Source organism: Trichosurus vulpecula, chromosome 4, assembly GCF_011100635.1.
Source record: "Trichosurus vulpecula isolate mTriVul1 chromosome 4, mTriVul1.pri, whole genome shotgun sequence".
Classification (NCBI taxonomy): Eukaryota; Metazoa; Chordata; class Mammalia; order Diprotodontia; family Phalangeridae; genus Trichosurus; species Trichosurus vulpecula.
The window spans coordinates 132,445,832-132,471,334 of record NC_050576.1 but is presented as its reverse complement, the minus strand read 5'-3'; the positions used below and the strand labels follow the sequence as shown (position 1 = coordinate 132,471,334).

General features: G+C 44.7%; 1 protein-coding gene across 1 annotated transcript in view; it reads right to left on the bottom strand.

Moving 5' to 3' along the window:
* The window catches only part of PSEN2 (presenilin 2), a 37,059-nt gene extending 13,396 nt beyond the window's left edge, over positions 1-23,663 (bottom strand). Inside the window, exons 1-4 of the mRNA XM_036757262.1 lie at positions 23,503-23,663; positions 9,630-9,788; positions 3,126-3,355; positions 1,441-1,582 (exon numbers count right to left, since the gene is read on the bottom strand). Coding sequence (XP_036613157.1) covers positions 1,441-1,582; positions 3,126-3,355; positions 9,630-9,767 — 510 coding nt within the window. The 5' untranslated portion in view covers positions 9,768-9,788; positions 23,503-23,663. The remainder of the gene's footprint in view (positions 1-1,440; positions 1,583-3,125; positions 3,356-9,629; positions 9,789-23,502) is intronic.
* Between the last annotated feature and the right edge of the window lie 1,840 nt (positions 23,664-25,503).

Genomic DNA, 25,503 nt, shown 5'->3' with positions numbered 1-25,503 from the left:
AATTACAGATCTAGCCGTCCCCCCACCCCGCAAAGACACACACACGCACACACATACAAACACACACCAACGTGTGTATGTATCTCTGACATTTTTCTCACGCTTTAATGTTTACAAAGCGCTTTGTCTCCATTATTTCACTTGAGCCTCACCACAATTCTGTGAAGTAGGTACTATTATAACCATTTCATAAGGAAAGAAACTGGGGCTGCAGAAAAGTGACTCGTCTAAAGTACATAGGCAGTAAGTGTCAGAGGTGGGATTTGAACCTGGGCCTCTCCCAAGTCCAAGTTTGGTACTCCTTTCATTCTATCACTCCCTCTTCTATAAAAACAGGTCGCTAGACACATGCATGAATATATGTATACATGTAAAACATGGCTTAAACATGTTTCTATACACATGCAAACAGTGCCTTATCTACTGCGCCATCTAGCTGTGTATGTGCCTATGTACACACATATACATATACACAACCCATGCATGCACTGTGCTTGTATATATGTACAAACACAACACGTACATGTATGTGTTTTTACACAAGAGGGAGTGATCGAGTGGGAGGGCACCAAACCTGGAAATGGGACAGACCCAGGCTCAAACCTTACCTCTGATCCTTACTGACTGTCCTTATGATGAGCAAGTTACTTAACCTGGGTATCCAAAGACAAAAATTAATTTGAGCTATGGGGGGGAGAGCTGGCTCTAGAATTGGAGAGACTTTGTAAACCTCAAAAGCACTAGTAAAACATCACTGAAATATACACACAAATTGTGTATGGATGTCTTTTTTTGGACTAGACCTGTCATTTCATTGGGATAAGAAACTCAGTAAGAAAACTCCTTTGATTGATGTAACCTGCAAATTGGCAAATATTCTGTAAGTGTGGGGCATTAAGGTTGAGTGACTTGCCCAGGGTCACACTGACAGGTGAGACACGAAGGCTGCCTCTGGGTACGTCAGTACATGCCAGCATCCATTCCATAACCCAATAGTAAGCGAGGCATTCAGCACGGTGAGAACTCTCACACCAAACTCTCCACAGGACACAGACAAGAACTGCACGGCTGGGCAGGTCTGGAGGGGCTTTGGTGTGTGGAACTCCCAAACTGTTGAGATCTCAGATTGATATGGACATCTGAGTATGTATGTGCAATATATAAAAAATACGTTCTCTCTCTATACAAATATACTACACATGCAATATATAAAAATATATATGGTATGTCCCCAAACCACGCACACACATAAATAGTACATATATACACACTCTGTATAAACAACACTGGGCAAACACATATGTTCACACATACAATACCTACACGAGAAACACATATGTACAAATCAAGCAGCCCGAGAGGCCACAGCTGGGCTCCCAGAGTGTCCTGGGGCTCCCGGCTGACCCCCTGACCAGCGAGGGCCCCTCCTCCACCACTCACCTTGTAGCAGCGATACTTGTACAGCACAACCAGGAATATCGTCATGACGACGATGACGCTGATCATGATGAGGGTGTTCAGCACCGAGTTGAGCAAGCGCTGACCGATGGAGGGGGTATCTTCTGTAAAGGGCGTGTAGATCCTGAAGGTAAAGAAAAAGGATGATTAGTGCCCCACCCTGATTCTCCTTCCTAGCCCTTTCTACATCTAACCCCTGCCCCTCCATCCTGTGGACTCTCTCGCCCATCTTCTCCTCTACGTCCCCATGCCCTGGTCTGGCCGCATGCCCACCATCTTCGGTCAGGCTTTGTCATTCACCCGACCCCTCAGTTTAGGCAGCTTCGGATTTGTTGGCCGGCTCTAGTCTAGCAGGAAGGGGAGAGATGGGACGGCCTTCTTAGAGTCTTTTCTTAGCTAAGACTGAAACTCAGACTGAAGCTTCTTTAAAACATTTATGTTTTAGGTCGTGATTCTTCTCCGCAACTTGACTAGTGTATAAATTAATTCAATGCGAAGTCATTTGTGGTAGTTATATGAGATTCCATGCCGTCTTGGGGAGGGAGGGGAGAAAATCTGGAACTCAAAATTATGTAGAACCGTCTGTTGTAAACTAAAAATAAAAATAAATTAAAAAAAATTCTCTCCTTCCCATTCCAATTCTCCCAATTAAGAAAAGAAAGAAAAAAAAGAAAACTTTTCAGAAAACTTAAAGATCAATCGCTTATAAATTAGAGTCTACCAATAAAACACATGCAACATAAAAAAAAATTTATGTTTTAGATAGAAGAGCACGTGTCCTGGGCTCTAATCTCTGCCCTTGTGTTACTTTTCTCTGTGATCTTGAGGAAATAATTTAGCCTCTGGCCTCAGTTCTGTCACATGAAAAACAAAGGAACTGGGTTAGCTCAGAAGCGTCAGACTGTTGGGAACAGACCGAAAATGTAACAAGGAAATAGTTAATAAAATAAAGAAAACAGAACATAAGTAAAGTCAATGTGCCACCCGCAGGTACCATTTAGTGACCCAGCTTCTGTTCTGCGTTGGACACCCTTGGGCTAGATGCCCGCTGAGGCGGCTCCAGTTCTATTATTTTTCTCTCTCTCCACACTGAGGACTACAAATCTATTAGGTCCATTTATTTTCTCTCTGGCCCCACTCTCAACCCACCACACACACACTCCACATATTAAGCCCACACAGCCTTAAATTATTCCCTAACTTTTACTACCCTCGGCACTGACGAGCTGTATTAACCTACACTTGTTTAGTAGGCGCTCTCAAATCTTCTCACTCTCCCGGACCACACTGTAAGCTTACTAAAGGCAGGGGCTGTGCCTTTTAATAGATTGTTTTTTATTTTCCTTGTAGGCCCTGATATAATGGGGCAGGGAGCCGTCATCGAAGGGCCTTTAGAGGACATCAAGTCCAACTCCTTCATTTTACAAATGAGAACACTGAGGCTGAGAGAGTAAGTGACATTGCCTAGGGTCGCACAGCCAGAGTTCAGTGTGTGAAGCAGGATTTGAACTCAGGTCTTCCCGACTCCAAGTCCAGTGCCCCAAAGGGGCCACCTAACTGCCTCAATGAATACTGCACAAACATACTCCCCGGTCTGGCCACACACACACACACACACACACACACACCCCACTAGCCTGGGTATGCCGTGTACAGGGCTGACTCACAGCTGTCCATTCTTCTCCGTGTAGAAGCGGACTGACTTAATGGTTGCCACGACGACCACCATGCAGAGAGTGACCGGCACAAACAGCATGATCACATGCTTCGCCCCATATTTCAGCGTTAGCTCTTCTTCCTCTTCATCCTCCTCCAGACTGCTGCTTCTCGAGGAGCCCCTGCTGTCGGGGGTACACTGGTCAGCATCGCCATGGTTACACAGGCTGCCTCGGCGTTTCTGCAGGAGGGTGACAGGCACAATCAATGGCAGCCTCGGATCTCTCCCCCAGCGGGCGCTCAAGAACGGGGACCAAGGAGGAACAAGTAGAATCCTTTCTTTTTGTTCAAAACAACAATATATACATTCCCATCCCATCCTCACGACCGATGGGGAGATGTTGAGAATGCAGTAAGGTCCCACTGTGCTTACTGTACGTCAGTTCGCAAGCATCACTGACACTGTCCTGTGGGCCGGGGATAGAGAGAAAAGCAAAGAACATGGTGCTTCCTTCAAGGAGCACGCACTCTAATGCTGGCGACAACATGCGAATAACAGTGATATTCTATCCAATGAGTAGATGGTTTGTTGATTATTTTAAAAGGCACGTGATTTGGCAGAGTAAAAACCCACCTTAATGGCTCTCCTCCAACAAGGTGTCTCCTGTGCTTAAACATACAAGATTCCTTGAAATCTTTAACAAAGACAACTTTGATGACTCTTTGAGAGGCATAAAGCATGGAGACCTATGCAGGCCAAACGTGTAGGCCTCTGTCATGGAGGGTGTCCAGCACACAGTCCAGGTGGCATGAGGAGTCCTTAGAGATGATAAAGCTTTCAATCTTACTCTTTTGATCTACTCTGACTCCTCAGAGACCTTCTTTTAACTTAATTTTTGGTTCTTGGTCATGTTTTACCAAAGTTCCAGTTAACTAAGGTGTTGATGTGGTACAGCCAGCTATCAAGGGGAACCTTTAACCTGTTCAAATGTCACAGAATGCTGGAGCTGGCAGGGAGATCACCCAGTCCAGGGGTTCTTAATTTGTGGTCTGTGAGCAGACAGACCAAAAGTGCTTCAAAGCAAGGAAGGTCAATTTGTTCGATGGGCAGATTCCCCAAGGGAAACCAAGCTTTTAGTGGGGATACCAGGATCCCTCCTACCCTTTTCTCTAGGCTCTAGGACCCTTCCATCCCCACCTTTACAGCAACAGAATCTTCCTCCATGAGATCAGGCAAAACCTATCAGCGGCCCACAGCTCACAAGGGAAGGAAACTGTGTCTCCTCGATAGACATATTTAGCAACCTTACTCATGGGACTGAAGATGATGTGGTTCCCTCTGGAAAGTGGACAACATTAAACCAACATCAGGGGAAGGGTTCATATTGTTACATGGATGCCAACCCAAACTCCAATGTTGTAACAGAAGGACGCAAGCACTTACTGCGCACTTACTATGTGCTAAGTATTACTGTCTTCTTTGATCACTGCATCAACCTTGGGAGGTAGGTGTGCTTATGATCCTCATTTCACAGATGAAGAAAGTGACTTGCCCTGGGTCACAAAGCTCCTAAGTGTCTGAGGTTGGATTGGAACTCAGGTCTCCCTGACTCTATCCACGTGGCCACTTAGCTGTCCCTGAGGTATTATTTTTACCCTCATTACATGTGAGGAAGCTGAGATGGAGAGAGAAGTTAAATGATTTGCCCAGGATCACATGACGTGTGTCGTGTAGCTACAGAGGCATCTTCATGCTGCCTCCCCATTAGAAGGTGAGCCCCTTTAGCGCTGGGACCATGTAATTACCTCTCTTTGTACCCTCGGGGCTCAGCATAGTTCCCAGCTAAATTCTAAATAACTAGCAATTGCCCCAAGATCGGCTGGAAGAGTTGCACAATAAAACAGAGTCTGGTTTCCTAGTGGTCTCGGGCGGAGGTAGAATTTGAACTCCAGATTAGTCTGGACTCTGAGTTCATGCTCTATACAATCAATCGATTGACAATGTTTAATAAGTGACTACAGTGGGCCAGATGCTGTGCTGTGTGCTGGGGTGCCAAAAGCAAAAGTGAAACCATAGCACAGTGGAAAAAAGACTGGCTCTAAAATCAGAGGACCCGGGTTCAAACCCACATCTGACGCTTACTACCTGGGCACCTCACAGGGAGCCGTTTCCTTATCTATAAAGTGAGGGGCCTGGACCAGACGGCTTTGTGGCTCAGGGTCTGTGTCCTCAAGAAGCTTATATTCTATGGGAATAAACAACACCTACAAAGAGAAGTAAAAACAAAATATATACCAAATAAAAGCTGTCTCAGTGAATGGAATAATGATGGGAAAAGCAAAAAAAAAATACACATACATATAGCTATGATTTATGAAAAATATGAATTAGTGATTTTAAAATAGATAAAACATGCGTTATATGATTTTGTTATCTTCAGACATGGTACATTTTACACAAATTGGCATTGCGATATAAAATTAGGTCAACTAATGGGAAATGAAATTTAATTCATCTAGTCTGTAATAGGCCTACATTGTGCAAAAGCTTATTGTACACAGGAAAGTGTATTAACATTTAACAATTAGTTCCCGGACCTAGAAACTAACTTATTTTAAAAGAACTCTTTTAATTCGTTAGCCAGGGACTGTGTTAAGCCTTAGGATATTAAAGAAAGGCAGGCCCAGTCCTAAAGGAGTACCTAAAGGAGCAACTATGTACAAATGAGATCCACATAATGTAAATGGAAGATGATTTCAGAGGGACGGAAGGGTGGGGAGGAGGGAAGAAGGAAGGAAGGACCAGGACAGGCCTCCAGCAGAAGGTGGGATCTGAGCTGGTCTTGAAGGAAGCCAAGAAAGACAGGAGTAGGAGGTAAGGAGGGAAGGCCTTCCAAGCCAGTGAAAAGGCACAGAGAGAGTGCTGTATGTTAGAACAGCAAGGACAGTATTATGGGATTGGAGCACAGATGTAGGGATATCAAGTGTAGGAAGACTGGAAAGGCCGGAAATTGATCCTGGAGGTAAGAGGGGGCAGACCTGTGCTTTAGGAAGACACAATTCTGACAGCCGAATGAAGGAAGGCCTGCAGTTAAGAAAGACTTTGAAGCAGGAAGACCAACCAGAAAGTTACTACAATAGTCCAGGTGCTCAAAGCCCGGCCCAGGTGAAGAACGGAGATGTCTTGAGGTTGGAAACAACAAAACTTGGCACCATGTTGGCTAGGCAGGGTGAGTGAGAGTGAAGAGCCTAGAATGACAACAAGGTTTTGAGGCTAGGCCACTGAGAGGACAGTGGTGCCCTTGGGAAAGTGGAAAGAAGGGAGGGTTTGAGGGTCAGCTAGGTAGCACAGTGAGTAGAGTACCAGCCCTGGAGCCAGGAGAATCTGATTTCAAATCTGGCCTCAGACACTTGACACACTTACTAGCTGTGTGACCTTGGGCAAGTCACTTAACCCCAATTGCACTGCCTTCCTCCTCCAAAAAAACAAAGCAAAAAAAAAGTAAGGGTTTTGGGCAAAGGTAATGAGTTCTGATTTTGGACAGGTTGAGTTTGAGATGCCTGCAGGACATTCCAGTTTGAGGTGTTCAAGAGGTAATGTGAGACTGGAGGTCATGAGGGAGGTTAGGGCTAGGTAAATAGATGAGAGAATCGTCTTCAAAGAAACAATACCTGAACCCATGGGAGCTGATGAGATCACAGAGAGACTCTGTAGAAGGAAAAAAAAAAGGTCCAGGACAGACCCTCAGAAATCATCCATAGTTGGTAGGCATGACCCTAAGATCCAATGCCTACTGGATAGTTCAAACTGAAAGTCCCAGAGACACCTCAGACTATGGGGCATGGTGGACAGACTGCCGGACTTGGGTGTCAGAATCCTGCCTCAATTACTAGTTACATGACTTAGGCAAGTCTCTTAATTGTTCTGTGCTTCAGTTTCCCCATCTGTGAAATAAAGGGGCTGGACTGTCTTCCAGCTCTAAACTTATGCTCCCATGACTTTTCTTCTCAAACCCACGCCTCTACTAAATTTTCCTATTTCTGTCCTCTGGGTTCCCAAATTTACCCTCAGGCTTGTCTTCAATTATTCATTCTCTCTCATCCTACATATCCAATCAGTGGCCAAGTCAGGCTGTTTCTGTCACTACAGCATTTCTCTACTCAGACAGCCACCACCTTCAGTCATGCTTTCACAGACTTTCACTTGGGTCCATTACAACAGCCACCTGATTTCTCTCTCTGCCTCAAGGTTCTCCCCTGCCCAAAACATGCTGTGCACAGCTGCCAAACTGATATTTCTAAAGGACAGGTCTAAGTCTTTCCCTCATTAGTAAAATCCAGTGGTTCCTTATCACTCTTCTGATCAAATACAACACTAGGCAAAGTCATTCAACCTCTGGCTGCCTCAGTTTCCACAACTGTAAAATGGGGATTATAGCAGCACCCACCTCCCAGGGTTATTGTAAGGATTAAGTGAAATAATATTTGTAAAGCCCATAATATAGTTCCTGGAACAAAGTAGGGCTTCATTAAAGAAGAGACACATAATATAAAAATATAAATGGTAGGTAATCTCAGATGGAGAAAGGGATAGGTAAATTGTAGTAGTACGTGTTCCCTTCCCCCTCTTCCCCTTTAAAATCTTTCACAACCTGGCCCCAAGCTCTCTTTCCAGCCTTGTTATCCGTCACTTCCCTTCCTGACTTCAGGACCCAATGAACAATCCATCCTGCTGTTCCTCACATATCGTCTTCCATCTCGTCTCCACGTATAACTGTGCTGGCTGGCCATCCCACACACTCACCTCTGCCTCACAGAATTCCCCTTGTCCTTCAAGACTTTCTGCCTGAAGCCCTTCCCGATCCCCACAACTGCTAGTCCTCCCTCATGAACAATCTCATACTCATTTTGTGTATATACAAATTGTCTACTCCCATACAGAATACACAAGTTCCCTTAGAGATCATTCCATTTTTTGACTTGGTTGAAAAATGCTCTGTGCTTGGCTTATTAGAATAGGCTCTTAGTAATGCCAGCGCTGTCTCTGCCGTAATTGTGCTTCATGGGCAAGCCCAGGGCAAAAAGGTGGGAGACTGTAAATAGACAGCTAGGAAAGGACCAAGTGAGGACCCTGACGGATACAAGAATTTCCATTTTTCAGCTGCAGTCACATAAGCATGCTTGAAATCTACTTAATTACATTAACAGCCTGAAACCAGAGCCAAGTAAAAGGAAGGGAGAAAACCTTTCGCAGCTCAAGTATCACTTTTCCAGACCGCATTCCAATCTAAATATTTAGAGGAAGAAGAGGAGGAAAGAGGCAAAGAGTTGATGAACAAGAACAGAAACAATCTAAAATCCATAGGCATTTAAAAAAATAAAGGTTAAAGAAACTGGAATAATTTAACCTGGCAAGAGAAGGCTGAAGGGTGACTTGAGTCATCAAGCAAAGTTCAATGCAGTTCTCTATGTCCACTAAGAATAAATGGAAAAATTAAGCAGAGGGGTGGGAAAGGTCAGACAATTTTTAAAAATTCAGCGATTTTTAATAAGCATTTGTTAGGCGCCTACAACGATAAGCTGGGTGGTAGGATTGAGAATGCTGGGGAAACAACCAGTATACAGGTAAGTAAATGTACCAGTAATTTGCTGGGCAGGTGGAGGTGTGGTATCAGAGAAAGGCTCCCGTAGGAGGTGGCACTAAAAGGAAGTAGGGATTCTGAGAGGCAGAGGGGAGGAGGGAGAGCATTCTTGGCATGAGGCGCTAGTACAAAGGTGGAGGGTGGGGGGTAGAATAACAACCGCAGCAGCAGCAACAACATTATAATAACGAACATTTAAATAGCATAGACTGTTCCAGGCCCTGTGCTGACAGCTTTACCATTATTATCTCACTTGATCCTTACAGCAACCCTGGGAGATAAGTACTATTCTTATCCCCATTTTTACAGATGAGGAAACTGAGGCAGACAGAGGTTGAGTGACTTCCCCAAGGTTACACAGCTAGTGTCTAAGGCTGGATTTGAACTCGGGTCTTCCTAACTCCAAATCCAATATGCTATCCGTTGCCTCACTTGTAAAACATGATGTAAACATTTATTCATAGTCTTATTTGCTCTAATTTGTAGGTTAGCCAACCAAGAGTTCAATCCCAGCCTGGTTTCCTCTTAGCATCTACTAGCTTCTGAGCTGTTCCCTCCCAATACCCATCAGCGTTTTCTCTGGGAATCAAAACCATTTTAATATTATTCTGAACAAAGCATCTTCTTGAACAACACATGATTGGGAAGGTAAATGCATAGATATGAAAACAACGCCACACATTTCAAAGCCAAAGGCTTAACGCTTTGATTTATCCACATTTTTATTGCTTTACCACCAGTATTGATCATCCAGAGGTGACTGTCAATTTCTGGTTTGAGTAAAGGAAAACTACCCCAGGAAAGCTGTTTAAAACCTACAACCGGCCAGGCCACCTGCATGGCTGTCCCCCTTTGTCCTGGGCGTGGGCCTACCTCTTGGATCTCCTTGTCCCTTTCTTCTGTGCAGATCCCTTCATGATAGGTCCGAGCTGGGGGGCTCTCTGTTGACATCAGGGACGTCCTCTCATTGCAGGCCTCCTCCTCACTGTCTGAATTCATGAATGTGATCATGGTTCACTCCTTGGGAAGAGTCTGAAAGGGAAGGCACAAAGAAACTCCATAGAGGCCACTGGGAATTGCAAGAGGCTGCAAGTTTACTTACAGAGGGGAATAGACAGGGCCAGAAGGGGCTGAAAAAATGTTAACCATCTCAGATATGATAGAACAACCATATTTTAGAACTGTAACAGAAATGTCAAGTCAAAAGACTCATGTAAAGGGTTAGTAAAGGATGTTACCTATCATTCTAGACAGTGCGCTAGAATTTTCTACCCTAGTGTGCCTAGGGCCTAAGTGCACACCCCCCAGAGAAGGGATGTCCTGGCACATCAGCTGTATTCTAGGATGATTAAGTAAAATAAATTACCTCAGAGAGGCAAGAGAAAAAACACTCTGATATCCACCTTAATGGAAAGAGGAGTTGTTAGATTACACTAAGGCGCACCCTTAACTGCTGACATCTGACTGGGGACATGGAATGTCCTCTTTTCTCAGACCCACAACGGGCCCTCCAGTGATTCTCAAAGAAAGGCAAACCAGCCTTTCTGCAAACCAGCCCGCACGTCCCCAATCTAAGTGACTGGCTTTAGATTGCAGGTCCTCTGACTCCAAACGCAGCATCCTTTCCATAGCGCCTCACTTTCATTATCCAGTAGGGTCCCAGGGAAGGGAATAGCATTTTTAAGTACCTATTATGTGCCAGACACTGTGCTAAGAGCTTTATCTCACTTGATCAGCAAGCCCAAGACAGCTGATGGCTTGCTTACAGGACGGTGGTTCCTTGTATTATGAAGTTTTACACTGTAAATTGGTTATCCTTTGGTTTCTGGCACAAGCTAATCATTAAATTGTTATCTTTCTCCCTAGTATCTAATCAAAAGCATCATTCTTCCTATTCCTCCTATACCCCAGAGCCTCAAGGGTGGTTGGGGGATGGGTGACAACTGGCTCCATTCTGAGACAAAAGTCCACCTTTTTACTGACAACAATCCTTCTGGTAATGCTCTACGGCTAGAAAATCCATGGAAATCCACAGCATCTTAAGAATTAAACTTAGGAGTCACCTTTAACTAGTGATTTTTTTTTTCAGTGACAAGATGGGGGGCGGGTAGGTGGGACACCAAAAATGGGTGAAGGAGCTTGTAGATTAAAAATCATAACAATAAATTGGGAACCACTGACCTAGGTAGGAATGAGCAACCTTCCACATGAATGCTGTTCCTTGCAAGAGCCAATACAATACTCTTCCTCCTTCCATCATGCTCAGAAACAGTGTGTGTGAAAGGAGAGGTGGAAAACCACTGAACAAAGACTCTTGATTAAAGATAAAATGGGAAGGGAAATGAGAGAACTACATCAAAACAGGATGAACGAGCGGATAAGAGCAGGTAGAAATGAATATCTTTTTGTCTGAATTTCCCTAGCTAGACCCCAGCATCTTCAGCAAGAAGCCTTTCCTGATCTCCCCAACTGTTCATGACCTCCCCTTCAAACCACCTTGTCTCCATTTGCATTTAGTCACTTGAAATTGAAGCTGTATATGTCTTTATATATGCACCTTGTCTCCTCTATCAGGATGCAAGTTCCTTTGTGAATGGGGACTGTTTCATTCTTTGTACTCATATCCTCAGCACCAGACACTTCGGCGATGTTTAATAAATGCTTATTGACTGACTGATAGGCAGCAACGGCCAACAAAACAAATTCTGGCTTGAGGCCTTTGTCCTGTGGAGATTAGGTATCAGACCACAACAGCAGACTTACTGAATGGCTTCCAAATGGGATATGAGCTCTTGAAATGGGATTTTTCCTTCTTTCTCTGAGTCCAGGAATGGGTCTCCCACCATCACCATGTATATGCAAGACACTGTGCTATGTACCAGATATCATCATTCCTTAACAACCTGCAGGAAATTGGGAGTGGCAGAAAGGACACTGGATTTGAAGGCAGAAGCCCTGCTGTAGAGACTGAGTTAAATATACCTCTCAGTCCTCAGGGGATTAGAAGAGATGACATCTAAAAGGCCTTTGTGAATCTAAATCCTATGAGTCAAAGCACAGGGAAACCTCAAAATATAATGTTGATGTGATCTTCTTTCCTCCCTTCCCCTACTTCAATTCAACAAAAAATTTAACAATTTTTCTCGTTCTCCCTGAACACAAATAAAATGTGTACCCCAGTCCTTCCCAAAATTATATACATACATGTATTCAAATTATACACATACATATGCACAATGCATATATATGTAAATATAAGTATACCTAAGTATGGAAATATAAATTATGTAATATTATGCACACACACAACCTGGGCTTCTGATGCGTTTCATGTCATAGTGTAAAGAAAAATGGATTTGGAATCAGACAGGTCCTTGGTTCAAATGTGGCTCTCTCTGCTATGTGCTATACTATATGTGCTTGGGGGAAATCACTTAAATTTCTCTGGGCCTCAGAAGTCACACAGAATAATCTCTCTAAGGTCCTTTCCAGCTCTAAATTCTATGATCCTATCATAACATGGGATTTTCTGGTACCTTGATTATTACAATGTAATACCACAAAAAGAATTAGAGCTGTAGGTAAGCAGAAAATACCATGAATTAAAGACTGTCAGAGTCAATTATCTGGGGACAACTCCCGGTTCTCCCATGGGCATATCAAACTCAACACGGTCCAACCAGTACTCATCTTTCTCCTTAAACCTGCCCCTCCTCCACGCTTCTCTACATCATCCTTCTAGTCACCTGTGTGTGTAATCCTTTATGTTTCCAGTTCCCACCCACCATCTATCCAACCAGTTGCCATGTCTGGGAGATTCTAACTCCATAACACGCATCTGTCCTCTTTTCTCCTCTCACATAGCCACCTGAATTCAAGCCCCACCTCAACACCTCTCCCCCAGACCACTCTTGGAGCCTAACTGAACTCCCTCCCGTTCTCTCTGTCACATCCATCTTCCACATAGCTGCTAAAATGATCTTCCTGAAGCATGGGTCTGACCACATCCTGTCATGTCTTAAAAACATTCTACATTACCCTACTGCCACTAGAATAAGTGCCAACTCAGCCTAGTAGTTAAGGCCCTTTATAAATTGGCTCTTACCTGCCATCAAAAGGTATCCTGCTGAGCCAACAACTGGTCCCCTCTGGAGAGAGAAGTGTGAAAGGTCCACTGGGGGACTCTAGGCCATGGGGAAAACTGGCAGAACTGACCTCTCACTAGTTGAGTTAGCCAGGGAGAAGAGCCAGCACTTTGCAGATTCCCCAGGAAGGAGGCAGCACAGCCCCTAATCCCTGTGGAGTAGCAGCCCTGGGCAGAGGTCCTTGCCTCATCTACCTAGCCACAGCAAACAACTCTGAAGGATGGGAGGGAGGAAGATCACAGGATTAAGAGCTGGAAATCTCGACAAGTGCAGGAACAAATCTTTGTATCCCCAGCACAGGGCCCAGCACAGAGTGGGCACTGAATAAATGTTTGTGGACTGACTGATTACAGACCAACTAAAGCAGCAGCATTTTACAGATTAAGATACTGAGGCCCAGAGAGAGATTATTTCGTTGAGAGAGAGTGGCAGAGATGAGACTAAATTGGGGGTAGAGTGGGCCCAATGCTCTTCCCACTGCTTGAGTAACTTGCTTTCCAAGGTATAGCTAAGTTTTCCACAGTGCCCAGAAGTCCTTAGAGAAAAAGTCATTCAGACAGTGTACAATTTATAAACAACTCTGCCAAGCAACACTACAAGATGCTTGTCTACCCTGAGCTTTGCTGACGCACAGAAGTAATCCAGGGGGAGGTGGGGGGGGGAGGTTCTGTGGCTCCCAAACCGGTAGGGTTAAGACTGTGCAACAGACACACCTGGTAGAGGTAAAGCGATATCTAAATGAGGAAATCAAGATTTTAACCAGCTCCTCCCCCCAAGATCCTTCTGCAAAGCCCATTTATTTGACTTACAGAGGGCAGCAGGCTCTAGTTATCTGACACTGATCTCAAAGCTAAGGCAGGGCCAGGTGGTGGAGGGCTGAGGGGAGGGGGTTAGGGGGGGAAGAAAACAAACAAATCAAGTCTGGCCAGGGCACTCAGAGCTACATCAGGAAAGCCTCCTTCCCACAATAACCCAAACCACCCAGCAGAACAAAAACATTTTTGCTGAAACCTGCTCTGGCCCTGGGAACCTTTTAAAGCAAATACCTATAGAAAACATCCCAGCACTGGGTCTCATTATTCAGGTGTATCTGCCTGAAAAAGCTGAATGAGTGGATCTGGCAGAATTGTCCCTTCTGACTTGCAGAATTTCAGCAAACCTGCTTAGGCCTGCAGTTCCCTGCGGTTATAATGAAACCCAGTGACCCACTTTCCTCTTCGTTCTGTTTTATTTAGATCCAAAATGAGCTTCATGGAGGAATGCAAAGGAGGTCTGCCCTTAAATTTGAAGGCCAAATGACAGCAGGACTGGCAACATGTCAAAAACCCTATGGAGAAAGGCAGTGCCTTCTGGGAGATGTGAATTATTGCTCTAAAAGCAAATTTGGAACACTGGATATTAAGTACTTATGCAGTCTCACTTGAGTCTGCAGCAAGGGAAACAGGCATGGGGCACCCTATTTATTTAAAAAAGCAAACAAAAACAGCCTGGCTTAAGTTGACAGGAAGTGGAGGGGTACAAAAGGTACAAAAACCTTGTATGCTCTCACACAGCAGCCACGGTCACCTTATTATATGAGAAATGGTTACTGCCTTGCCTTTATGAACATTTACTTTGACCAAAAGGCTGAGTACTGCCCTTTGAACTCACAGAGCATCATCCTTTTCCATAATCCTCTTCACCCCAGCACCAGAGCCTGTCCTTGGCCACGTCTTCAATCATCTTGGTCACCATCTATCAAGTCAGATTTGACTGAGTGCACATGGAACTGACCTGGGCAACTGCTTTTCCCACAATTTGGCTGCTGAAAGTGAGATGGCTCCGACCAAGGGTGGTGGCTGGACCTGGAGTTTAGGGTTAGGCCCACAGCAGAGCAGCTGTGCCAGCCCATGTAATGCAACACTCCTGTGACAGCCATCTGCCCTGGTCTCTCCCCAGAGTGGCCAGTTAGGCTAGTACATCAGGAAGGCCTTAGTTGTTAGACAAGGTGGGAGCAGGCTGTGTTATCCCACAGGGGAATCATGAGGGATCCACTGGCCTAGCATACCAGTCAACTGCCCCTTGGGTTCCAAGCAGTCTTCATTTTTGTATCTTTTCTGGCCTTCAGTTTTCTTGTCTAGAAAAGTGATACTTAAAAAATTAAAGATAAAAACATACTCCTCAATATTGTCCTGTATTTCCTAGTGCTATGAATAGGAGAAAGCAGTGGGGAGGGAGGAGGGATTTTTTCCCCAAGTAGTTATGAAGAATTTAATCCTATGAGCATCCCTTAAATGCCTACTGACCTATGTGCCAGAAACACAAAAAAGAAAAAATAACTTTGACTCTGCCCTTAAGTAGCTACTATACTCTAAATTGCATAAGGATAGAGACCAGAGCATTGGCTCTGAAGTCAGAAGACCTGGGTTCAAATCCCACCTCTGACACTTACTACTTTTGACCATGGGCAAGTCAGCTCACCTTTCTTGGCTCCGTTTGGCCATCTGTAAAATGAGGAGCCTTCCATTTCTACATCCATAACCCTATGATCTATGTCTTAGCTACCCTTTGTGTCAGTTCCACTGACTAGGACAACTGCTCTGCACAAAGCAGGCCTTTAATAAAGATTTGTTGTTTTTTCCATTCTGATGGGAGGGTGGAGGGAAGGAGCCCTGGGGATGACATGGACACACACATTTAAGGACATAAAAAGCACCAGACGTCAACAATCCAAAGTCCATCCGTCTGTCCCCACCTCCACCCCCCAAGTCGGCAGTGAGGAAAAATCACGGATTTTTTTTTCCTGACTGGAGACATTTGTAACACAAGAGAGGGAACCAATGGGGACTGGACACACATCAGCAAGTAGAAGAAACATGCTGGGGCTCCCGGAGAATTGCTTTAGCCTAGAAAAGTGAGGGCTCTCTGATTTACAAAATAATAAAAACAGCTGATATTGATACAGCGATTTAAAGTTTTCAAGATACATTACATCCTTCCTCTCATTTGATCCTCTCAATAATCCTGTGAGGAACGTGCTGTAATTTTTATCTCCATTTTACAGAGGAGGAAACTAAAGCCCAAAAGTCCACTGAAAGGCTGTTAAGTGATCTGCTCGGGGTCACTTGTCTAGTAAAGTATCTAAGGCAGGGTGGGAGCCAAGGTCTTCCTCTCTCCAAGTCCAGGGCTTTATCCAATATACCAAGATGAGTCTGGTACAATTAATGGCATCAGCCACTGCCCTGTCTCCACCCACATCCCTCTACCCCTCCAGAAAGAAGTCATCCTTCTCAGTTCCTTGTGGGCTTGGTGGGCTGCAGATGGAGAGTCACAAAGAATCCCTGAGATGAGCTAGTCCAGCCCTTTTGCTGAGGCCCAGAGAGGCTCTTGAGATACAAAGAGGCCCACTGCAAATATAGCAGTTTTCCCACTATAACACTGCCTCTTCACCTGGGCCATGGCTTGATGAGGAATGAGTAAGGCTGGAAGGCCGAGGGTTTCCTCAATTTACACTCTCCTCTCCCACCCACCCCAAGTCCTAGTGTGCTTCATGACCCACCTCTCCTCCTTATAGCACTTCTATATGGACTGAGTGCATTCACATCTCCCTGGAATGCTGAGCCTCTGTGGGGGGGCGGGGCAGGGCGAGGCAGCAGGCCTTTCTTAAAAGATCCTGGAATGAAAGAACATATGTCTATGGATTAGATGCTCCTGTATCCCCAGGACAGCACCACTGGGGAGATGTGTTACATGGGAACATCCAGGTGGCTGCATTCACTGCAATCACATTAAGCAAAGCTGTTCCTTTCTGCTGTGTTATCTTTAATATTCAAAGCAGTATTTTCCTGTTGGAAAGTTAGACTATTTTTAATCTCACTCATCAACTGCGAGAGACCCATTGAGGAAGACAAGGCTCTCAGAAAGTCTTCAGAGTGCCTGGTTTGTTTATCCAAGCCCCTGGCTGTCACTGCAAGGTCATACAGTCTCCTTAAGGATAGAGCGATTTCACCGTTACAGAAAATGCACAGGTTAGGAAACTCTCTTTGCCAATGCAGGTCAGCGACTTCTCTGCAATTTGTACTCTCGGAGAGTTTCCCAGAGCACAGAGGTTGAGTGACTTGCCCAGGGTCACACAATCAATCTGGGTCACAGGTGGGCCCTGAACCCAAGCCTTCCCTGCTCCAAGGGTTGCTTTCTAATCACTAGGCTATGGTGCCTCTCACTCAGTGAGCTCCCATCTCCTTTGATGGTCCTGGGCAACAAAGAGCCCTGGTGCTTTTACACTGACCCACACTTCTGGTAAATGCCAGTGGACATTTTGGACATGTAAGATATAATACTTAAGTATGGCCTGCTCCAGCAGCTTCTGCATCCTTGGGACGACCTGAAAGAGGATGGTTTTCTAGGGATGCTTTCAAGGGATCTTTAGTTCACAGATCTAGAGCCTGGAAGGAGCTGCACAGAGCCTTAGAGGTCACTGAACCCAACATTCCTCATTTTGCAGATAAGGAAACTGAGGACCTTACAGCTCATCAAGGCCATAAAGGTAGTAAAAGTGGCAGAGTCGGCATCTGAATCCAGGGCCTCTGACTCCAGATCCAACAGCTTTCCACTGCATCCACGCTGCCTCCCCATCTTTTCATCTTTCATCTGTTTGCTGCCCTCCTTCTAGTTGCAGAGTCTTTTTAAAGGCAGATTTTACAATGACCGAGAGTCTGCAAAACAAGGGGATCATCTCAGAAAAAATAAGGGATCAAAGGACCTAGAGCTGGAAGGGACCTTAGAGAGAACTTGGTACCAAAGCCTTCATTCAACAAATGAGGTAGCCAGGTGGTACGCAGACAGAGTGCTGGACCTGGACTGAGGAAGACCTAAGTTCATCGCTAGCCTCAGATACTAGCTGTGTAACCTTGGACGAGTCACTTAACGGCGGCCTGCCTCAGTTTCCTTACCTGTAAAATGGAGATAATAAGAGTAGCTACTTCCTAGGGCTGTTGAGAAGATGATTGAGACATCAGTAAACAGCTCTGCAAAATGTAAGTGCTGAATAAATGCTAACTATGAGGAGTAAGCGCTAGTTATTATGAGGTAGATGAGGCCCATGGGAGTGATGTGACTCATCTATCTAAGGCAATGTAAAGCTAATGACAGAACTAGAATCTGAACCCAGGTATCCTGCATTCTGAGCTTATGTTGTTTCCTACACCATCACGGCCTAAATACTTGCCAAATTCCCTTCCAGCTTTAACAATCTATAAATCCATTACATTTTCCCAAAAAGGATACTGTGTCATCTGTATAATGAAGGACCTGATTTAGAAGATCCCCAAGGTCCCTTCTAGCTCTGACATTCTATGGTTCTCAAATTCTAAGTTCTTCCTGTTCATTGATTTTTAAAGGGCTGTTTGTTCCTCATGTTGCCTTGGATTCTGCTTGACCAGTAATAGTTGCATGGATCCCAATGGACTGACCTTAACATTTAACAGAAAGTTCTCGAAGCCTAGACCCAAGCTGGCAAATCTAGCGGGGTTAGGAGAGGTTACTCAAGAGTCTGCAAAAACATGTTCTGGGCAGCATCCTAAAGGGAGCCATACTAGAGCTTCCCTTGGCAGCTATCTGGACCATCCCAGCTTCAGAGAATACTCTTCCCCCAGGCCATGATATCCCTCTGAATCGTAAGGAAATCTTGCAGAAGCAGCTGATGTTCCACAAGCCCCGGAAATAACTAACACTTATAACATGGAAATCCAATTCCATCTCTGATTCTAATTCTGCCCCATCTCCATTTCTAACCCTATTTCTGTCTTTGTTGCTAACCCTAATTCCATTCAATCTCAATTCAACAAGCATTTTTAATCTAATTTTTTGCATCTTATTTTTTAATACAATTTATTTATTTTTATTTTTCAACATTCACTTCCATAAGATTTTGAGTTTTAAATTTTCTCTTCTTCCTTCCCCTATTCAGCATGCAATCTGACATGGGCTCTACTTACACATTCATATTGAACATATTTTCACATTAGTCATGATGTAAAGAAAAATAAGAACTAATGGGAGGAACCACAAGAAAGAAGTAACAAAACAACCAAAGAAAAGGAGGGCAAATAGCATGCTTCCATTTGCATTAAGACTTCAAAGTTCTCTCTCTGGATGTGGTGGCATTTTCCATCATGAGTCTTTTGGAGTTGTTTTATATACTTGCATTGCTGAGAAGAGCTAAGTCTATCAAAGTTAATCCTCGCACAATGTGGCTGTTACCATGTACAATGCTCTCCTGGTTCTGCTCATTTCACTCAGCATCTGTTCATATAAGTCTTTCCAGGTTTTTCTGAAGTCTGCCTGCTCATCATTTCTTATGGAACAGAAGTATTCCATTACATTCATATATCACAGCTTGTTCAGTCATTCCCCAAATGATGGACATCCCCTCAATTTCCAATTCTTTGCCAACACAACAAGAGCTGCTATAAATATTTTTGTACATGTGGGTCCTTTTCTGTTTTTATGATATTTTTGGGATAATACACCTAGAAGTGGTATTGCTGGGTCAAAGGCCAACAAGCATTTATTAAGCTCCTACCACATGCCAGGCAGAGTGCTAGGTACTAGGGTCTACCAAGGCAATAAACAAAGAGGATTCCTGAGCTGTATTCGCTTTTATACTGAAAGTTTAATAGAAGGACCAGGTACATCAACTGACATGTAAAATGTGCTTGGCCCTTCAAGATATTTTAAAATTCCAGTCCTTCTAGCTTTTTAAGCTAAAAAAACTTTTTTCAACAGAAAGCCATTTTGGCTATTAAATTGAATCCATGTAAAGAATCATAGGCTTTGGAGCTGGGCGGGCCTTAAAGATCATTTAGTTCAGAGATATTAAACACCCGTAGCACAGAGTCCCTCAACACTCCCTGAAGGAACCAGATGAAAATGTAATTGGGAAATATTTATCAAAATAAATAAATACAAAATAAGACACAGATGTTACATTTTCAAACTATGTCAATATGTCCTTGGCAGGGATTTTTACATATGGATTTGTGGCCCATTTCTATTTGAGTTTGAAGCCAGTGATCTAATTGATCATTCAAGAAGCATATTTATTAAGCACCTACTATGTGCCAGGCTCTGTGCCACACGATGGGGAAAAAGAGACATAGACAAAACATTCTTGGTCCTCAGAGAGCTTACATTCTACTGAAGGAAACAATATATGAACATATAAAGTACAAATAGGACAAACACAAAGTAACTGGGGGAAGAGGGAAAAATCCAATTCCCTCATTTTGTAGATGAAGGGTCTGAGGAGGGTTGGGAAGTAACTTGCCAAAACTCACAAAACTAGTTAATAGAAAAGCCAGGATTGAAACTGAAGTCCCTGACTCCTAATACTGTGTGCTTTTCCATTCGCTAGGCCACAATGGCACTAGTGAGCAGCCATACTGGCATTTGAGTTCCTAAAAAAATACCATTTTATTTTTAAAATACTTTGCAGGGTAGACTGAGTTAGACTCATTTTGAGATCACAATGGCAGTACCATCTGGTGAAACAAAGAATGAAGTAAAAAGAGGCAAAAGACCTGAGCTCTAGACCCAGCTCTGCCATCTACTATCTTTGTGACTTTGGACAAATCCACTTAAATCTCATCTGTAAAATGGGACAGCGATTGCCCCCAATCTTAGCTCTTAGGGTTATTGCTTTAAGTAAGATAATGGATGAGAAAGCTCTAAGAAAAGAAACAAGTGATATACAATACAACATATTATTAAGAGGCGGTCAAGGTGGGATGACTTTAGGAGCCTCCTGTCTGAAGGAAACTAAGCAGGAGTGGGTATTGGGCAGGAATATGGAATAAAAGAGCTCAAAGGGGGTGATAATCAGCCCTGTGCCCTCTGGAAATGATAAATGGCAACCTCTGGGTATTTTTCCAAAAACACAGGAACAGAGGGCTGACCTTTCACAAGCAAAACATGCAAATTGCCATCTCCAGGGAAATTATTATTTCCAGTCCAAACGGCAAAAACTTTCCTGGAGAATAGCAAATTACTATCATGCCCACAGTACCACCTCAACAAAATAGTCATAACGGCCCATACATCTAATTATGGATATTCAACTCCTTGAAGACCTCTCAGCAAGACAACCTGGCAGAAGATAAAACTCCGGGTTGAGAGTAGGGATGCCTAGGTTCCTTGGGCTGTCCGTACAACAGAGAATTACCCATCTGTTTCACCGCTGGATCCTTAGAAGGTCTGCCTTTAGGGGAAGAGAAATATTGTGTTCACATGATTACAAATCACTCCACCCTCACTGACTCATGACACACATTTCACAGAAAGGGAACTTGAGTCTCCTGTCAATGACATAACTTGTTCGAGTGATTTTAAATCCTTCTTGAAATATCAAGCAGATGGAGACTGCCTGGGCACTCAAGTCCCTAGAGAAAGCACAGGTTATGTGCATGAAGGATACTTCAAGGAGAGACTATAAAGTGAACCACCTGGGCTTCCTAGTTCTGAATAAAGTCTGCTCTCCAGCCTGGCTAGGCACCGAGGATGAAGCTGTTCAGGGTCTTCATCTAGAAAGTAGGGATCACTGAATGTCAGCAAAGTGTCCGTTAGTTTACATGTAAAAATGGTAACTGTTAGCATGGTACTGTGAAGATCAACACTCTCTATTATGTTGAACCAGATTAAAATGTAATAGGGAAATATTTAACAAAATAAACAAAACCAGTGAAACATAGATAACACTACACTTTAAAACTTAGTCAATATGAGGTCTAAGAGATCTTTATGTGCTGTTTAATGGTCCCCTTTCTATTTGAGTTTGACACCAACGGTAGACTGGAGAGGGTCCCTGGAGTCAAGAAAGCCTGTGTTCAAATCTTGCCTCTGACAAAAGCTAGTTGTGAGATAAATACCTAAATCTCTCAGTGCCCCCAAGCAATTCTCTAATGCAGTCAATGGGGGGCTGGAGCGGAGGAGGACAGGCGGGAGGAAAAGGAGAGGGAATCTGCCATCTGCATTAGTGGAAGGAGTTTCTGCACCAGGAGTTTCTCAAAGCCCATGTCCGAACATTGTGTGTGTTTGAATTTGTGGGTACAGTGGATCAATAGGGTGACAGATTTATAGAGGGAGAGGACTATTACGTTATCTACTTCAATTTCCTCACTTTACAGATGATGAAACTGACAACCTTTTAGTTAAATGATATGCTCTGTGTGGGGTTTCATAGCATCAAAAATCCAGAGCCCATTTAGCCTAATCTCCTTGTACCACAGATGAGGAAACCAAGACTAAGGAAAGTTAAGTGCCTTGCCCAAAGTCACACAGGTATTCAAAGGTACAATTTGAACTCAGATCTTTTAACTCCAGAGCTATCTATCCACATGTCCTCGAGTGTCAGTCTTGCACTCCTTCCTCTCTACCTTCTTTAGAACAAATTCAAGGGGCAACATTCTACCTAGCTAAAATGCTCATGCTTACACAAATAGAGAATACACCCCACCATGGCAGAAATCAAATCTACTTCCCTTTTCTCCACCACAATTCCTAGTACAACTCTAGGTATACAAAATGTACTCCGCAACACTATCAGCTTGCATACATAATCATTAGATGTTTTGCTCAAACAAATATGCCTGAGGCTGTTCCCAGTGCTATATGGACTATGTGTATTTTTAAATAATAGATATTTTAAAACATGTATTTTAAAAAGTTTTTAAGAGTTACAGAAAATTATGCAAAGTGAGAAAAGCAGAACTAGGCATACCGTCCTAAAAGCCGTGCTTTGCACTAGCACACATATATCTATTGGTATATGCACTGGTAAGGTCCTTAAGAGTTAGACTACTAGTGATGCTTAAGATTACTTTTCATTGCAAAGCTGTCTCTAAAAATAAGCTTTTCTGGGCTCCCTTTGCACATGGATTCCCCAGGCACCACCCAGAGAGGCAGCAGGCCCAACTTGGCTAACGCTACACGCCAACGAGTGAAAATGGAAACACATAAGGAGTGATTGAACAAACCCAACTGGTTTTCTTTATCAAGAGCAAGTCTTATGACAGTCTTATGCACGGTCCCTTTAAATACACACACTCTGGCCCGACACAGAGGAGTGCACATAAGGCAGGTGGACTTTGGGGATGCGGAGACCCGGGGCCAGCTGCGCTCCACTCACACGTGGGCTACGGACGGCAGGTGGGCCTGAGCAGCCCTCCCCCGCAGCCGAGGGCCTGGCGTTCACAGTCAGATTGCTCGGCACGCTCCCCGGTAGCAGAGGCTCCCAGGCCCTGCGTGGGGATGCAGTGCTGGGCACCCAGCGCCCCCCATCCCTCTCCCTCAGCCCTGGGTGCTGCAGGTAAAGTGAAGCGAGACAGCATAGCAGCCGGGAGGCGCGCGCAGCCGGCAGAGCCCCCGAGCCGAGCACGCGCGTGCGCGCACGCGCCGGACCCCGGGCCCCAGGCCGAGCACGCGCGTGCGCTCACGCGCCGGATCCCGGGGTGCCCGCTCCTCCCGAGGGCGGAAGGTGCGGGAGGGTGGGGTGGGGCGCGGGTTGTCCCGGGGACGGGGGACTGGACCACCGCCGTCAGTCGCCCACTCCCCCAGCCCCCACTCACCTGCTCCCAGAGAAGCGCCCGGGCGGTGTTTACCTAACTCTCGGGGTAACGGAGCCAGCCCCAGCCCAGGGCCGAGGCACCACCCCCGGCCCGGCCCACTCCTCCCGGCACTGGGAGCCCAGCTGCACAGCTCCCATTGGCTGATCCCGAGGGCCCCGCCCAGAGACGGGGGGGCGGGGTCATCCCTGTTCGTGGGCCAATTGCGAAAGGACTCGAGGATGCCCGCTTCCTCCGTGCAGTGGGTTATTGCGGGAGCCCCAGAAGCTCCAGAGTAGGAGCAGCAGCAGCACCCTGGGCGACAAGTATCTGAGGTTTCTCAGCCGCTGCCATTGCAAGGCCCCTAGTTGGATCGAATCCCAGAACAAGCAGGCACTTAGTAAAGAGCCTAGCACATAGTAGGCATTTAATAAAGGTCGATGGGCTGCTAGGTGGCACAGTGGATAGAGTGCCTGGCCGGGAGTCAGGAAGACTCATCTTCATGGATTCAAATCCAGCCTCAGAGGCTTACTAGCGGTGTGACCCCAGGAAAGTCACTCAACCCTGCTTGCCTCAGTTTCCTCATCTGTAAATTGAGCCGGAGAACAAAATAGCAAAACACTCTGTCATTCCTGCCAAGAAAACCCCAAATGGGATCAAGAAGAGTTGAAACATGACTGAACAACAAAAATAAAGGTTGATTTATCAATGGGCATTGAATCCAACCCCCACACTTTACAGATGGGGCTCAGTGGCATTAAGGGAACACAGGATGTAAGATGGGAGGGAGGATTTGAACTCGGTCCTGTGATTCCAAATTCATCACTCTTCCTACTGTAGCTCACTGCCCCCAGATGGCCACTGAAAGTAGGCAAAAGATAGTGAACCAGTTTGTGTGTGTGTGTGTGTGTGTGTGTGTGTGTGTGTAGGTGTATTTGTGTGTAACATAGATGAGAACTACTAAATAAGTAAAATGGTAAGATGCTTAGTTTGTGCTTTGAGGACAGTTATTTGTTCAAGGAATCAAATGTTTAGTAGTATTAGTCACTTGTGTGACATCCTTGCGGTGTAATCTAAGATTTTGAAATGGGAAATTTTATCTCTTTTGAAAAATGCAAAAGAAAAACTAGATGAGTATTACATTACACCTTCCATGTGACTGAAAGGCCCAGATCTGCCATCATGATGACAGTTTGATACCTTGAATAGTTTCGGTGTTACCTACAGAGCAGAGAATGTAAAGTAAGACAAGGTGGGCTCCCCAACAGCAAGATTCTAGAGCATATCTATCTAGGCTCCTAGCACTGAAGCAGACACCCTCATTGCTGGCCTGGACATTGACATGGAAATGGACGAAAGGTGCAACTGACAGGAGATGATACCAACCTGGAATGAGGTAGGCAGAGATTTGAGTGAATCAAGAGGGAGAGACTGAGACACAGATTCAGATAGCAGAATCCTTGGGGAGGAGCGAATCAAGAGGGAGATCAGGAGAGGGTTTGGGACAAAGCTGCCCTGTTATGTGGATGTGTGTGTAAATGTAGAAATATAATGAGAGGCAGCTGGTGGTGCAGTAGATAGAGCTCTGGACTAGACTCAGGAAGAACTGAGTTCAAATTTGGCTTTAAACACTACCTGTATGATCCTGGCCAAGTCAACTCTTTCTTTCCATTGTTAGCTCCTTCCTTCTGAGATTACCTCCATCTGCTCTGTATCTTGTGGTATGTAGTCATTTATATGTTGTTTCCCGCATTAGAATGTAAGCTTCTTGAGGGGAGGGACTGTCTTTTTTTTTTTGGCCATTCTTTGTATTTCCAGGGCTAAGCATAGTATCTGGCACAGAGTAAACACTTAATAAATGCTTGCTGAATGACTAAATGACTGACTATACAATGTTTCCTCCCTCTCCTTTCCCATTATGGGACTATTAGATTTTTAAATTTTGCTGCCAATGTCAGCGCATCTATGTGATTCGGTAGAAAGAACATGAACTGAGAACTCAGGAAAGATGGGTTCACTTCCCAG